Genomic DNA, 18,154 nt, shown 5'->3' on the forward strand with positions numbered 1-18,154 from the left:
AGAGAACTGACTATATCAGGGGGACACAGAAAGAATCCAAATAAACATTTTTAGCATTTTATTGAGGTATATCTTATATACCCAAAAATTCATCCCTTGTACAAATCAATTATTTTTAATAAATGTATACAGTTATGCAATCATTACCACCAAATGATTTTAGAACATTTACATCACTTCAAAAACTTCCCCCATGCCCAATTGCAGTCAATCCCCACCAGAAGGCCTGGACAACTACCAACTTACTTATTTCTAGAAAGATTTGCTCTTTTACAAACTTCACATGTTCCCACTTATTTGTGGGAGCTAAAAGTTAAAACAATTGAACTCATGGAGATAGAGAACAGAATGATGGTTACCAGAGGCTGGGAAGGGTAGCCTTGGGGACCAGCCTCAACACCACCCGTAGGGTACCCAAAGTCCGGTGGTGACGAAGGAATGAGAAGAGACAGGTTAAGATTGCATAAAGAGTGGGGGCCAGGGGGCCAATTGCAAAATGGAGGCTGCAAAAGGCTCAGAGTCCTGGTCTCCACACTTTATTAAGTATAATCACTTAGATTTAAGAAGCAGACGTTCAGAGCAAAACGGTGAAAGGAAGGCAGTACGTCATACGCGTAACCTATAGCAACAGCAGTTTAAATGAATCTCCTTTGCGCTTAAACAGCATGTCTTTAACTTATTGGAGAGTAGCTGGTGGGAGCGGGCTTAACTAGGAGCCTGCACATCTGTCCACATTCCAATGCTTCAAAGGAGTATCTTTCTCCTTGAACACAGCGTTTACAGATAAGAGAGCAGTTCTTGCTCTGAGAATGGGAACATAATGGCGATAAGAAGGCTTTCCTCCCCAGAGGCCTGTTGTGGCTTTTCACAACTTACTGTCCCATATTTTTATGACCAGTTTATTTAGACCTAAATAAATAAGGCACCCCATAAGCCTTTTTCCCAACAGGGAGTGGGTAGCGGGGTTGGGGGGAAGTAGGAATAGTTAATGGATACAAAAAATAGTTAGAAAGAATGAATAAGATCCAATATTTGATAGCACAACAGGGTGATTGTAGTCAATAATAATTTAATTGTACATTTAAAAATAACTAAAAAGGTATAATGGGATTGTTTGTAATATAAAGGATAAATGCTTGAGGTGATGGATACCCCATTTACCCTGATGTGATTATTACACATTGTGTGCCTGTATCAAAATATCCTATGGAATATTTTGGTATATATTATGGTATATAGCCATAAATATATACACCTACTGAGTACCCACAAAAATTATAAAATAAATAATTTTTTTGGAAAGGTTTGGTCTTTCTAGAGATTTCAAATAAACGGAATCCTATGCTATCTTTTCATCTGGTTTCTTTCGCTTGGTATATTTTTTGAGTCTCATCCAGTGGTAACATGTATCAGTAGCTTGCACTTTTTTTATTGTGAAACAATATTTATTTCATTGTATGGATATACCACTTTGTGCACATTGTGTTTATCTATTCACCCACTAATGGACTTTTGTATTGTTCCCAGTTTGGGGTTATTATGGATAATGCTGCTATAAACATGCATGTACACAGTTTTGTATGGAGTTGGTGGGTCATATAGTAAGAATGTGTTTAACTCTAAGAAACTGCCAAACTGGTTTCCAAAGTGGCTGTATCATTTTTAATTCCCACAAGCATGTATGATAGTTTCTCCACATCCTCCCCAACCCTTGTATTATTAGTCTTTTAAATATAGCTCTTCTAGTGGATGCATAGTAGTATCTCATTGTAGTTTTAACTTGCATTTTTATGATGGCTATTTATATTGATTATCTTTACATGCTCTTATTAACCATTCATATATGTTTTATGGTGACAATATTTTAATTGTGTTGTCTTTTTGTTATTTAATTGCTTAGAAGAATTCTTTATGTATGATGGATACAAGCCCTTTATCATATATACAGTTTGCAAATACTTTCCCACAGTCCCTTTTTTTTTTTTAATTTTCTTACAGTGCCATTTGAGGAACAAAATTTAAAATTTTATTGTCAAATTTATCAATTTTTCCTTTGATGAATTTTGCTTTTGGTGTCTTATCTAAGAAATCTTTATCTAAGCCAGAGTCACAAAGATTCCGTCCCATGCTTTTTCCTAGAAGTTGTATGGCTTTAGATTTTACATTTAGGTTTGTGTTCCTTTTTGACTTTTTTTTTTTTTTTTTTTTTGAGACGGAGTCTCGCTCTGTCGCCCAGGCTGGAGTGCAGTGGCGCGATCTCGGCTCACTGCAAGCTCCGCCTCCCCGGTTCACGCCATTCTCCTGCCTCAGCCTCCCGAGTAGCTGGGACTACAGGCGCCCGCCACCTCGCCCGGCTAGTTTTTTGTATTTTTAGTAGAGATGGGGTTTCACAGTGTTAGCCAGGATGGTCTGGATCTCCTGAAGTCCTGATCTGCCTGCCTCGGCCTCCCAAAGTGCTTGGATTACAGGCGTGAGCCACTGCACCTGGCCCACTTTTTTTTTTTTTTTTGTATGGTATGAGGTAAGGGTCTCATTTTCTTTACACATAAATATCCAATTGTTTTTAGCATATTTATGATAAAGTAAAGATAAAATACTTAGGAGTAAATTAAGTACGTACAAGTCCTCATATGTACATTGAAAAGTACATATATTTAGACCTAAATAAATAAGAGATATATCATGTTCATTGATTGAAAGACTCTATAGGGACACATCATAGTAAAACTGCTGAACCCCCCCCCTTTTAATCTATAGATTCAATGTAATGTTAATCATAATCCCAGTAGGCTTTTTTTTTGCAGAAAATAAAAATCTGATTCTAAAATTTACACAGAAATGTAAAAGAAATACAAAACAGTCTTAGAAAAGAAGAACAAAGTTGTACCTAACTTCAAGACTTAATATAAAGCTATAAGAATCAAGCCTGTATGATACTAGCAAAATAATGCAAACAGATCAAAGGAATGGAATAGATAAATAGATCTACATTTATACGGTCGTTTGATTTTTTGACAAAGGTACTAAAGCAGTTCAATGGGGGAAAAGAAGTTCTTTTCAATAAATGACACTAAGACACCTAGATAACCACATTGGAAAAGATAAATTTTAATTGCATAAACAAAAATTAATTTACTGTAGATTGTAGACCTAAATAAAAGCTAAAACTATGAAACTTTTATAATAAAACACAGAAAAATATCTTTGTGACTGGGGGTAGGCAAAAGTTTCTTAGGGAGGATTTGGAAAATAATAACTAAAAAAGAAGGAAATTGATAGAGTTGATCAAAATTTAAAATCATCTGTTTAGCTCTCTCGCTGTGCCCCCCTCCCCTCATCATAAGAGGACACAGCAAAAGGCAGCTGTCCATAGCCTGGAAGATAGTGCCCACCAGGACCCGAACTGGCTGGCAGCTTGGACTTCCTAGCCTTCAGAACTGTGAAAAATAAATCTCTGCTTTTTTTAAATCTGCTTAGCAGAAAACACTATTAAGAAAATGAATATGCAAGCCATGGACTGGAAGAATATTCACAACATAATACCTGACAAAAGACTTGAATCCAAAATATATAATGAACTGCTACAACTCAATATTGAAAAAAATAAATAATAATAAATAATTTGAACAGATAATTCACAAAGAAGATAGATGAATGGTCAATGGGCATATGAAATAAAAGCATTCAATATCATTAGTTATCAGGAAAATACAAATTAAAACCACAATGAGAAACCACTACACATCAACCAGTGACTAAAATGAAAAAGACTGATGATATCAAATGTTGACAAGGATGTAGTGCAACTAGAGCTCTCACACATCATTGGCCATAGTGTAAAATGATACAAACATTTGGCAAAAAATCTGTCAGCTTCTTATAAAACTAAGCAAAACCTACGGCATGACCCAGCAATCAAATTCTCAGATTATTTAGCCAAGAAAAATGGAAATATACGTCTACAAAAAGACTTGTATGAGACTATTCATAATAGCTTTATTTATATCAGCCAAAACTGAAAAGAGCCCAGACGTTCATTAATAAGGAAAATGGATAAACAAACAGGATGTTCATACAATGGAATACTACTTAGTAATGAAAAGGAATTGTAGTGAATTCTTATAATTTTATGTTGCCTCAGCACCTGTTTTGAATATATATTTATCTTTTTCATACAAGAAACAGGGCTTAGCTCCTTAAAACACAGTTTCCAATTCTCTGCCTCCTCCCAGTTCTTTAATGTGGTCAATCCAGATATCTTCTTTATACAAATGCCTGCTAGGGACCACCTTCCTATGGGATAACTAGATATAGTCTACTTGACTTGCCCTACTGCCCCCCACACCCTGCGTGTACTACATAGAAATGCCACAGTGATCACATCTCAGTCACAGTGTGACTCCGTAGAACTTATGCTTGCTTTCTCTAAACGCACCAATTAGAATTCCGCGTGGGAAAACTGCATGGGAATAACCTGGATACCAACAGATCCCTCGCTTGGTCTCTCTTGCTTTCCACCCACTGGTTCAGTGTGCATGTCCCGGATGGCTGTCTCTCTTCCTGTTCACCTTGTGAGGCTTGCTGCCATCTCCTCTTTAGATCTGTAAGTAATACACTGCTTCTATTATTTCATGTGTTTTGCTGAGTTGCCTCCTCTGTGTCTCACCTTACCAACACACCCAAACCTAATTTCTTTCTAGGTCAAGACTCTCCTAAAGAATGGCTATCTTGGTAGGAACAAACTGGACATGGGTAAGACAAAACCCATAAAAATCTGCCAGTATAAACAAGTTTCCTGTGAGAGGGACACTTGGTCACAGGTTGGACACTTAGGCTTTAGGCCATCGGCCAGGATAAAGAAGTATCCCATGAAAGGTGCACTGTAAACATTCATGACTAAATCCCTAGAGCTAGGGCTATAGTTTATACCCTCACTCCTAAGAGAGACCTCAAGACCAAACTGGAGGAAAATACAACAGGGATATTCTGCTAAATCATGTAACAACATGGATGAATCTCAAAAACATTCTGAATCAAGACTCGCATGAAAGAATATGAATGATTCTATTAATATGATGTTTCTGAAAAGGTAGACATATATGAAGGTGAAAATATTATAACAATGGGGATGCTCTGGGCAGAGTGGTATTGGGGATGAACTGGGAAGGCACATGAGAAAACTCTTTGTGGTGATAGAAATATTCTGCGGCTGGATTGGGTTTGGATTACGTGGGTCTGTATATTTGTCTAAACTCATTGTATGATGCACTTAAGAATTGTGCATTTCACTGTAAGTAAATTTTATCCAAAATGTGAGTATCTATATGTCTATCTAAATGCAAAAACTTGTCATAATAACTGCCATTGGCAAGCCATACATTTGTCTAGTAAAATTTCTAGCAGTCTCAATACAAAATACAAAAGGACTTTTTTTTTGCTTGTTGCCTGTTCTTATATACGGTTACCTTGCTCCTAAATAGTAAACAGCTCCTCTCTCCAGTAGGTCACCTGAGGGTCCAAGATTCTTTGTGCCTCTTGGACTTATGGCAGAGATTGTTTTTCCAGGATGGCATCCAGTCATGATTTTATCATATATTTATTGTTACTATTTATATGTGCCACTGTCTCAATTGCTTTGAGAATTGATTAGCAATCATGACAGACAGTCTAAACTAGTACACAAGGGTAAAGAATATTTCCCAAAGTGTGTTTGGTCATTGGGATGTGCTTGAGTGGTGATGTGGCAGAACTTGGAGGACTCTTCATACTCCCTAGTGTACACCAGGCAGATGTCAAACATTGAATTCAGGAGGGAAGTCAATGAACCTGCTGCCCTGAAGGAAATGTTTCAGAGTTGGTAGAGTGTTCTAAGATTTCTGAGGCCAAATACAAAAGTAAAGATATAAAACTTCTTTGTGTAAAAGATAAGCAAAACTCCAGCTGATCTGTCAATATCTGACATACCTGTCCTAATTGGAACAAGCTTTTTACCAACTGAGGAAGCTTGCAGAGAACAATGATTTCTATAACTGTGGCTCCTAAGTGGAGAGAGAGAACACACAAGGATGTTTCTCAAAGCTCCATTATTCTGCAGGGATCATCTAAGACATTAGAATTTACTGTGGACCCAAGGGGTATGATTCTAGAGACTCCCATGAGTAGCCACAGAATGAAAAAATGAAGTAAGGAAGAAGCTAACCATGACAACAAAGTGTTTTCAGTTCAAGAATGAGATACGGGGTAAGTCCGGGAAACTGAGCTCACTAGTCATCATTTTGATTCCTGCTCTTTGCCACTATGATCATAAGTCTAACTCTACTATGGAGAAATGAGGAACATAGTTGAAAGAACTATTGACAAATAATGTCACCACTGAGTTTCCATCCAGAATGAAAATAATGAATGCAGGTGAGTTCTGGAACATCAATTAGACAAACCAAGGGGGATTCAAACATCAAGATTCAAGTTCATGATTCACCAGGAAGCCTATTAGCATTTCATCTTGGAAATGGATACCACCAGATCCTTGAGGCTGAAGAGAAAAACAGTTACAAAACCACCTATATGTGCATACACACATTAAGCATATGGATGTGTGAATAGAGCTATGCATATGGACACACCCAGAGAAAATGAATTATACAAGTTAATTTCCAGAGTTCAGAACAAAACTGGACATCCCAGGGAAGGAAGCTTTTAAAGTTTAGAGGAGAGAGAGTTCTGTGGGCAGAAATTGCCATGGGAAATTTCCTGGAGAAGATGATTCTTTGCCAAGGTAAGCCAAAGGGATCTCTGACACATTGACAGAAACAGTGTTCATAGCAGGCAGTAGAAGGAGTAGTGTGCCTAGTTCAGGGCCGTATCTTCCGTGTAGCTGCACATATCTACAGCGATTTATTGTCCTTTTGTCTCTGAAGGGCTGATACACAAAAGAGGAAGTGATTATGTCCCATGTAGCCAAAGGCTAAGTTAACACCCAGGATAGAGGTGCAGGGAGATAAGCAGACTTTGACCCAGGATGAGAAAAAACTTGCTGAACACTGATGTCCTCTGGCAATAGGAAAGACTTTTGAGGAAGTAGAGGGCTCCCTTTCACTGAACCACTGTTTTCTAGATATTTTGCCTCTTTCTTTCCTTGGCTTCTTCCTCATAGTTCATAACCATCCTCTACATAATAGTTATTTATTATTGTGTAACAAACAACTTCAAAACTAAATGGCTTAAAATAACACACGTGTTGTCTCACAATTTCTGTGGGTCAAGATATGATTATAGATTAACTGGATCCTTTGCTTCAGGGTCTTTCACAAGGCTATAACTAAGGTTTTGACTAGGGGTGGAATCTCATTTGAAGGTTCAACTGGGGAAAAGTTTACTTCCAAGCTCACTTAAGTAGTTGGCAAGATTCAGTGCCTTGAGAGTTGTTGGGCTGAGGTCCTGAGTAAGTTGGCCAGAGACCTCTCTCGGTTCCTTGCCACATTTGTCTCTCCAATCTGGAAGTTGGTTTCACTAAAGCCAGCAAGTGAGTGTATTCTTTTGAAAATCAAGTTACTCCAGAGGAGAGGACGACACAAAGCCATGAATACTAGGAGACGAGAATCACTAAAGCCAAATTATATGCTGCTTGTCCTACTCCAGATTCTACCAACATAGAATGTCTTCCCTGGACTCTATGCTATCCCTCCTGTTCCATGAAGCTGTTCAAACAAATGCTTTGTTGAGGTTGTAGAAGAAAAAAGCAAGCCCAAGAGGTGTGCCAAGGTCTGTCTCCAAGATGGTCTTCTCCTTCCTCCCATCCCTTGCCTGTCTCTTCATGTGTAAATTCTCCCCCATTGTTCAAGGACTTTCCAGAGACTGAATCCCCAGTTCTCCCCAGGGCTTTATATAGAAGTTGCCCCAAAATGTCCACAGCCATGCCCCTGAGCACTTGATTTGGAATCATTGTGCCCACACCTGCTGGTCCCATAGTGCATGAACAGAAGGCATTCCTAAATAACATTTAGCTCTCCAGTTTCTTTTCAAGAATTTTTAGCATTTCAAAGTTTGCAGAAATTCAAAAAGGACATGAAAATGCTTTTTCTAACATCCCTCAATAGTCTAAGTGTGGAAAGTTCCAACAGGAAGAAAGGAAGGAGGAAAATAAGTCTTCCTAGAGTGCTTTTGGCATAATTGGATCTTGGGGACATTGTCTCAGAAGTATAAAAAGTTTCCTGACTTTGTACAATTCTACTTTCAAACTTTTAATCACTTCAGGGAGCATAATTGTCCCAATTGCAGCACTGATTTCAAATTGCCTTTTTCATGTTCTGGTTATTCATTTGGAAATTTTGCTTAAAACATAAAAACAAGACTGAGTAGGAAGAACTAGCTTTCACTCTTTTCTTCAAATCAGAGGTGGCCATCTCAACCTGAGTCTTTCAAGCTAGTGCTGCTATTTCTGGCCCACACACTATTCCTAAGCCATGGGCACATTTTCTTAGTAGGCTCCTGACAAAGGTAAGTGAGGGTTCTTATAAGAGTAATACTTAACCTTTTTATTAGCACAGTAACATTTCTAACTTCTGACTTGATATTTCAAAGGGGTTGGGACTTGAGAAGGGAAGGAATGAAGCGATTTCAGCGCTATCACAAAGATTGAGGCCCATGCAAAACTCTTTCTTCATGGGACAGAAAATCCAGATGGCAAGGAGCCTATGAAACTTTTCAGTCTTAGGTCATGGACTTGCCTAACTTTAGAGACTCCCCCAGAAATAAGATGGTCCTATGGTTTCAGAGCTTCTTCTGTTGACTTCACAAACTCAGGCAATTCCAGAAGGAGGTGAAACCACCATCACATGAATGAGAGAAACTCAGAAGGCTGCTGGCTTGGTTTAGAATAAATAATGTTCTGACACTTCAGAGCTCTGTAAACAGGAAGCAAGCTGTTTGGGAATGTAGTGAGCTCTTCATCACTAGAAAAGATCAAGCTGAAAACCCATACATCAGTGTTCTGCAGAAGAAGATCTAGAATTGGACAGAGGGTGGGACTAGATTTATTTGGGGGGCATAATCAGTGTCAGGGTCTACATCTGGTTGACATATTTAGGTTCAAGAACTCTTGATTCCTGTGTAGACACTCACCCCGACTGCCTTAGTTACCAAAAAAAACTAGAGTTCCAGAAATTGTGAGCCACTATGCATTTCTGGGGCCAGCCTTCTATTTATCTTCATGAAATATCAGATTCAAATATTAGAGACATATTGAAATTTCCAGAGCATGAAGTTACCTTGGAACCATCTCCCCTTTCCCTTGCATCTCTCCATGTCCAGTCTCCTCTTTTCCTGAAAGACCCAGCTAGGGCTGGGGTTTCCCATGAGAAAGATCTCAGGCAACAACCAGAGTTTGTTTTACATAAAAATTGTCTAATGAGAAGAAATCGTTATAAGGTGAGGATTCAGAAGTAATCAAGTCACTAGTATTTGGCACAAAGTTGGGGGACCATAGAACAAACTTTAAGTCACTTTTCTGATCAAAGTTTAACGAGGTAAATTGCCTTGTAGGATATAGCCCCCCTAAATGAATGCGTTATGTGTTTTTGTCACTGATCACGTGTTACATTATCAGAGTCATCATTTTAAACCTTGTGCATTTGGTGCCCTGTGTCCCTCAAATAATTTTTTATTTTGTTGTCTCTTTTTTCTTGGAAATAAATAAATATTGTGGACTTTCAAAACTATTTTCTAATCTCTTAACCAGACTGGAACCCCAGTCCAGATGCACTGTTCCTATGCAAGGCAAGGAATGTTGAGTTTGGACCTCTAAGTATTTCCTTCAGTTGACAGAGGAGATACACCATGGTAAGTGCCAACCAGACAGCCTCTGTGACAGAGTTTGTTCTCCTGGGCTTCTCTGCCTATCCAAACCTGGAGAAAACATTCTTTGTGCTCATCCTGCTGATGTACGTGGCAATCCTACTAGGCAATGGGGTTCTCATCCTGGTGACTGTGTCCAACTCCCACCTGCACACACCCATGTACTTCTTCCTGGGGAACCTCTCCTTCCTGGACATCTGCTATACAACATCCTCAGTCCCCCTCATCCTTGACAGCTTCTTGACTCCCAGGAAAACCATCTGCTTCTCAGCCTGTACAGTGCAGATGTTCCTCTCCTTTGCCATGGGAGCCACAGAGTGTGTCCTCCTGAGCTTGATGGCATTTGATCGCTACGTGGCCATCTGCAACCCCCTTAGGTACCCTGTGGTCATGAGCAAGGCTGCCTACGTGCCCATGGCTGCCGGCTCCTGGGTAGCTGGAAGCACTGCTTCCATGGTGCAGACATCCCTTGCAATGAGGCTGCCCTTCTGTGGAGACAACATCATCAACCACTTCACCTGTGAGATTCTGGCTGTCCTGAAGTTGACCTGTGCTGATATCTCTGTCAATGTGATCAGTATGGGAGTGACCAATGTGATCTTCCTGGGGGTCCCGGTTCTGTTCATCTCTTTCTCCTATGTCTTCATCATTGCCACCATCCTGAGGATCCCCTCAGCTGAGGGGAGGAAAAAGGCCTTCTCCACCTGCTCTGCCCACCTCACTGTCGTGATCGTCTTTTACGGGACCATCCTCTTCATGTATGGGAAGCCCAAGTCTAAGGCCCCTCTGGGGGAAGACAAGGAAGACCTTGCTGACAAACTCATTTCCCTTTTCTATGGGGTGGTGACCCCCATGCTCAACCCCATCATCTACAGCCTGAGGAACAAGGATGTGAAGGCTGCTGTGAGGAACCTGGTGTTTCAGAAACGCTTTGCCTTTTGATGTTTTGGGGGAACAGATGTCCCTGTAACTCTTTGCCTCTTGGCTGCTTTTACCCACAAATCTCAGAAGAGAATGTTCCCTAAAGAAGATACATGTGAAGGATGACTACCGGAAAATTGAAGTACTTATGTAACAGAGCACTTCAGCTGTGATTGGACCCAATTAAAATGTTGAAACCTAGAACCCAGGGGAAGTGTGGCTTGAGGGGATGGAAGCAGAATGCTGCTGAATATACAAGGAATGATTTTTCTGTTTCTCCATTGTTCAAGTCTGAATTTACCTTCGTGTGCAGATGTTTCCTCTGTTTTGGGAAAAACACCCTAGGGTACCTCTGTGTTACAAAAATGTAAAGCCAAGATTCTACTCTTGAAAGGAGGCACTGAAGACACCATGGGACAGAACTTCATGACCCTGCCCACCTCCCTAGCACAGTACTTCCCAACCTATGTCTTGCCTTGGAGCACATAGAAAATAATGGGATGTGTAGGCACCCTGGGGTGAGTGGATGAATCTTTTCATGGCTGAAGGCAATTCACCTGGGGGCTTAGGTCACCACAGGTTCTGCTTAGTAATCCCAGGAGGATTCCGACCTTCGTACGTCTGTAGCCTGTGGCACATTCGCTGAAATGTTCTGCCTGAAGCAGAATGTGTCTTCCCTTAGCCCCTGCTGAGAGGACAGTCATGCTCTCTCCTTTGGCTACAGATAATTGGCGAGTTGACCCAAACTGGGCAAATCATATTTTCTCTCCAGGGAATTTGCAATTTGGACATAGAGACAGCTCATAGTTGACACAAAGCTCTTGAACTGTTAGACCATGTAAAGAGGGCACGAATGTGGCCCTGTGTCTAGCAAAGAAGAGAAAGCTGGTCTGCAGAGAGAGATGATAAAGCAAATGCACAAAGAGGACCAGACCTACATGAAACAGAAATAAAGGCTGCAATATTTAGGCTAGGTATTGGAGAAGGTTTTTCTTTTATTTTATGGGAAAATTTAATCCTGTAGAAAGAATAACAGGTATTCATCTTCCAGATCCAAAGATGATCTGCTCATGGCTGGTGTGTGTGTGTGTGTGTGTGTGTGTGTGTGTGTGTGTGTGTGTGCAATTTTTAATTTTTTAAATTTTCCTGGGTACACAGTAGCTATATATATTTATGGAGTATATGGGATATTTTTATACAGGCATGCAATGTGTAATAATCACATCAGGGTAAATGGGGTATCCATCACTTCAAGCATTTATCCTTTGTGTTACAAACAATCCAATTATACTCTTTTAATTATTTTTAAATGTACAATTAAATTATTTTTGACTATAGTCACCCTGTTGTGCTATCAAATACTAGTTCTTATTTATTCTATTTTTTGTACCCATAAGCCATCTCCACTTCCCCTCTACCCTCTCATCACCATTCCCAGCCTCTGATAACCATCATTATACTCTCCATCTCCATGGGTTCCATTGTTCTTTTAGCTTCCACAAATAAGTGAGAATATGCAGTTTTTCTTTCTGTGCTGCTTATGGCCAATCTTGTTCTTCTGATAGCCCTGTGGATTATTTCTCCCTCTCCTCAATTATTCTAAAGCAAATCCCAGATGGTAATAACATTCCATCTTGAAATATTTTGGTATTTATATCCATAAAAGATTAGTACTCTTGTAAAACTATAAAGTACCATTTAATATTTAACATATAAATCACCTAAAACTCAATAATTCCTTGATATCATCAATTATCCAGCATTTATATTTCCAGAAATGCCTTATAAGTTATTTATTTCAATTTTTAAATTGAACCAGGATCCAAATAACAACATACATTGTGATTTGTCTCTGATATGGTTTGGCTGTGTCCCCACCCAAATCTCACCTTGAACTGTAGTTCACATAATCTCCACGTGTTGTGGGATATCATGGGAGGGACCTGGTGTGAGGTAATTTAATCATGGGGGTGGTTACCCTCCTGCTGTTCTCATGATAGTGAATGAGTTCTCATGAGATCTGATTGTTTTATAAGGGCCTTTTCCCCCTTTTGCTTGGCACTTCTTATTGCTGCCATGTGAAGAAGAACATGTTTGCTTCCCCTTCTGCCATGATCGTAAGTTTCCTGAAGTCTCCCCAGCCATGCTGAACTGTGAGTCAATTAAACCTCTTTCCTTTATAAATCACCCAGTCTCAGGTATGTCTTTATTAGCAGTGTGAGAATGGACCAGGACAGTCTCTTTCAATCTTCATTTCCCCCTCCCTTTTTCTATATTTCCCTCTGTCTCTGTTCCTACCACCAGCACCCTGCTTTTAGGCTAGATTTTTTTGGGAAGGAATAGTTTCTCATTATAGGAAACTATAAAGTTTACCACAGTCTGATTTTGCTGATTGCAGTTCTGTGGTGTCTGTCTTTGTGTTTCCCATATATTGGTGATTAGATCTAGTTACTTTTTTTCTTTTTTTTTTTTTTTGGTGGAGTTATGAGCTCATGGCTCCTGAGACCTTTTGCATGACACTAGTATCTTTGATGACTTCCTGCTATCTGTATGTCAAGATATTACAAGCTCAATATTCACACTTCCTTCCCAGACCTGAAACAACTATTTTGTCTAAGGAGCTCCTTTTTTCCTTTAATGGGGAATGGTATTTAGAAGTCATAATCTGAGTGCTAGGGTTACTATTGAGTTTCCCATGGTTTCTAAATGTTTCAGTGGAAAGAGCTATGAAAAATATATATATAATAATTGAATTATATGTATGCATGATATATAAATATATATTTAGATTTAGATCAAATACATAAATCATACATACATACAATTCAAATTAAGAGCTATAGATTTTTTACCTAGCTTCATTGATTTTATACCTATATCGCCTTCTTCTATATACTGTCTCCTCATTCCAGAAATGTTTGGAGATGCCTTGAAGTTATACACACATAATGATGTCAGGAGTTAACATTGAGCACAGCTTCTGTAAAGGGCAGAATTCAATCAAGCTGTCCAGTGGTGTGTGTCTGGGAGTACTGGGGCTGATCATAACAGTTGAGGTGATGATGTGGGCTGTGGGCCCTTTTCTCTTGCTTGTTCCTGAGCTTCCTGCAGGAGATATGAGTCTGGGAGTGAGGCACTGGGTGGCGGTGGGCTAGGAAATAGTTGCAAGATAAATTCAAGCCTGGAAAGAAAGATTCCAGACTGGAACCTCAGGGCATCTTGCAGCTTGGGAATGACTTTCCTAAATCGTGATGAGGGCGGTCACAGGGCCCTGCTCACCAGGAGACTTTGGCAAAGAAGGGCACATGATGCAGTCAAGAAGGAAGCTGGCAGATCACCTCTAAATGGGGTCCAAAGTCCTGAATTCTGCATGCCTGCTCTGCTCGAAATAGACGTTTCCAATATGTAAGAGCCACTTAGAAAAAAGAAGTTTGTTAAACATTTGGAAGGATGGAGTCACAGTCAAAAACTACATATCTGGGGTCCATGGTCTCCAAGATTTTAATATCATGCTTCCTTACAATTTAAACTGTATTTGTTTATTGATTTATAAAGTATATAGGTATTCTACTGTACCAATATGTTATGGACATTTACAACGTTTACAAAAATAGAAGTTCAAAAAGATAGGACAAATATAAAGTAATTTTTTTAAAAAAAAAGAGCAAACATTGGACAAAATCAGAGGAAAATGAGAGTAGGCCACACATTCATTCATTCATTTATTCAGCATCTATGTATTGAGAGCCAGTTGTGAGTGAGGCCCTATTTTTATACTAAGGAGACATCTGTGAATAATACAGAAAAAAACTTACCTCTGTAAAACTTATATTCTAACAGGAGAGAAATAAGCAATAAACAATTATGAAAATAAATAGGATGTTAGAAATTTTATGGACTCAAGACTGCATAAAGGATAACTGAACACATGCATCTAATTTCATTCCTCCTAAAACCCATAAAAACTATAGTCTTTCTTTCTTTCCAATAAAATCCACAAGGTTAGGAGAAGAAGTAAGACATCAACAGTGAGAACACTGTGAAAGTTAGGAATTGTGCTAATTGCCATAGCAGATCTGACAGAGCCAAATCCCAAGCCAGAAACTTGGAAAGGTAAGTGTCTTACTCCATTTTCTGCTGCTTTAATGGAATATCTGAGACTGGGTAATTTATAAATAATAGACATTTATTTGGCTCACAGTTCTGGAGGCTGTGAAGTCCAAGAGCATGACACTGGCATCTAGTGAAGGCCTTCATGTTGCATCATCCCACGGCAGAAGGTGAAAGAACAAGCAAGTATATGAAACAAGGAGAGAAAGGAGGCCAAACTCCTGCAGTAACTCACTCCTACAATAATGGCATTAATCCATTCATGAAGGCTGAGCCCTCTTGGCTTAATCACCTCTTAAAGGTCCCATCTCTCAGCCCTGTTACCATGGCAATTAAATTTCACCATGAGTTTTTGAGGGGGCATTCAAACCATAATAATTGGCAACAACTAGATTTGTAGCACAGAGAAACTCACTGCACCAAGTACCTCTAGGACCAGGGTGAAGGAAGCACTGCTAAAAAAGGAAGACTAGGTGACAAATATGTAAGAAACAGAGTCCCTACACCCCTTCATTCATTCCATGACATTAGTCAACTATCTCTTGCCCACCCCAACAAAAGTTTTATTCTCTATAGAGGGTAAAATCATGGCTCTCTGGACTGGCAGAAAACAGCCACAGTTGAGAGCATGGATTCTTTACTTTTTCATGGAGTAAAAAAAAATTAGCATAAAAGATCAAGAATCAAAATGGCTTCTGATTGCACCAGAATTACCTTCAAATTCAGAAGGAAGATGATTTCCAATAAGTTCCTAGAATTCCACACACTACTGTGATGATTAATTTCATGTGTCAACTTGACTGGGTCATGGGGTGCCCAGATATTTGGTCAAATATTATTCTGGATATGTCTGTGAGGGAGCACCTGGATGAGATTAACATTTAAATGCATAGATTGAGTAAAGCAGATTGTCCTCCCTAATGTACTAAGCCTCATTAAATCAGTGAAAGGCTTGAATCGAACAAAAAGGATGAGTAAGAGGGAACTTTTCCTGCCTTTGAGCTGGGACATTAGTGTTTTCATCAGCTCTCCTGGCCAACCAGCCTGCTGACTACAAATCTTGGGACTTGTCAACCTCCATAATCAGATAAGCCAGTTCCTTACAACAAACACACACACACACACACACACACACACACACACACACACTATTAATACGATTCCTCTCGAGAACCCTGGTTAAGACACCCACCAAATTATCGGTCAGGAGGTTAAATAAAAATATGTTCAGACACATAAGATTTCAAAAATGTGTATACAATACACTTTTTCTCAAGAAGTTATTCAAGGCTTGGTGAGTGGCTCATGCTTGTAATCCCAGCACTTTGGGAGGCTGAGGTGGGTGGATCTTCTGAGGTCAGGAGTTCAGAACCAGCCTGGCGCCCATGGCAAAATCCCGTCTCTACTAAAAATACAAAACTTAGCCGGGTGTGGTGGCATGCATCTGTAATCCCAGCTACTCAGAAGGCTGAGGCAGGAGAATCACTTGAACCAGGGAGGCAGAGGTTGCAGTGAGCCAAGACTGTGCCACTGCACTCCAGCCTGGGTGACAGAATGAGATTCCATTTCAAAAAAGAAAAAGAAAAAGAAAAAGAAGTTATTCAAGAAAGTGCTCTATCAAAATAAGAGATTAAACCAAGAAATAGAAAGAAATTGACAAAGGAAACAGAAGTTCCAACTCATAAGAGAGGTGTAAGGAGTCCCCGGGACAGTAAAAGGAGATCCTGGCATGACAGTTGTACACCCTGCAGAGAATGCATCCAGCCCAGAGGGCAGCCCTACGACTCCAGAGACTGGTATGTCAAGGGCTCTCATTCATAGACCCCTGCTGCCTATGGTGATTAACTTGAGGACAGAATGCCCCAGTCAGCCTGGCCCACATTCTTTCCTGCACTGGCCTTATCTTGGCCATGCATGTATAAAATGCCCTCTTCTCTCTCCGTGTCTCGCTGACTGGGTTAGCGGAGGACACTCATTCCACTCCAGAGAGTATTCTGCTTTGATCTATTCCCAAGAGTGGGAAGAGGGCCATACTCAGAGCTTAGAAGCAGGAAACATAAAACAATCCACTCTCTCTGATGATATTTCTGCCAGATGTCTGGTACCTGGCCACACTACAGTACTGTCTGACTTACGCAGAAGGGACTATTGAAACTGACAGCTTAGATTCTCCGGTGAGTCTTCCCCAAAATAGTGGCAATATTTTTTTCAATCAAAAAGCTAGATTTGTCAGCCAGAATGACTATTATTAAAAAGTCAAAAAATAACAGATGTTAGTGAGGATGTGAAAAAAGGGAAATATTTATATATTGTTGGTGGGAAGGCAAGTCAGTACAACCTCAATGGAAAACAGTATCGAGACTTCTCAAAGAACTAAAAATAGAACTACTGTTCAATCTACTTTTTTACACAATGATTTTTTTTTTTTTTTTTGAGACAGAGTTTCGCTTTTATTGCCCAGGCTGTAGTGCAATGGTGCAATCTCGACTCACCGCAACCTCTGCCTCCTGGGTTCAAGTGATTCTCCTGCCTTAGTCTCCCGAGTAGCTGGGATTACAGGCATGCACCACCACACTCAGCTAATTTTTGTGTTTTTAGTAGAGATGGGGTTTCGCCATTACATAATTAATTATTTTCCTTTATGTAGATAATATGTAGATACATAAAGGAAAAGAATTAATTATGTAAAAAAGATACCCGCATTGGTATATTTATTGCAGCATTATTCACAACAGCAAAGATGGAATCAATCTAAGCATCTATAGACAGATGATTGGATAAAGAAAATGTCATCTATATACAAAATGGAGTACTCTTTAGACATAGAAAAGAAGGAAACCATGTGTTTTGCACAACATGGATGGAACTGGCCATGTTGGATGGCCAGTCTTTTAAGTTATGCAGCCCGGAAACAGAAAGTCAAATACCAGTGTGTCCACATGGACATGAAGTGTGGAATAATTGACACTGAAGACTTGGAAGTGTGGGATGGTGACGGGGGCTGAGGGAGGAGAAATTACTTAACTGGCATAATGTACATTATTTTGGGTGATGGTTGCACTAAAAACCCAGACTTCACCATATTCAGTATATCTGTGTAACAAAACTTCACTTGTACCCCTTAAATGTATTGTTTTAAAAGCTAGGTTTGTAATTGTTACTCCATTTTTCAAAATGGAACAATCCATTGTATACTAGTACATTGTAGAAGGTCAAACTGTGAAGGAAATGAAGGGAATACATATTAGCTTTCTCTTGCTGCATAACAAAC

At 39.6% G+C, this 18,154-nt stretch overlaps 2 protein-coding genes across 2 annotated transcripts in view; one reads left to right on the top strand and one right to left on the bottom strand.

Annotated features, from left to right (window-relative positions):
- LOC144334634 (olfactory receptor 13C7-like) overlaps positions 1 to 18,154 on the bottom strand; it is a 143,846-nt gene that overhangs the window by 66,229 nt on the left and 59,463 nt on the right. The gene's annotated exons all lie outside the window — the stretch shown is intronic.
- On the top strand, positions 9,835 to 10,794 carry LOC694649 (olfactory receptor 13C7). Its single transcript, XM_001083316.4, has one exon. It carries the CDS (start codon positions 9,835 to 9,837, stop codon positions 10,792 to 10,794), a length of 960 nt encoding a protein of 319 aa, XP_001083316.3.

The sequence above is a fragment of the Macaca mulatta genome, chromosome 15 (assembly GCF_049350105.2).
Source record: "Macaca mulatta isolate MMU2019108-1 chromosome 15, T2T-MMU8v2.0, whole genome shotgun sequence".
In the NCBI taxonomy this organism is placed as follows: Eukaryota; Metazoa; Chordata; class Mammalia; order Primates; family Cercopithecidae; genus Macaca; species Macaca mulatta.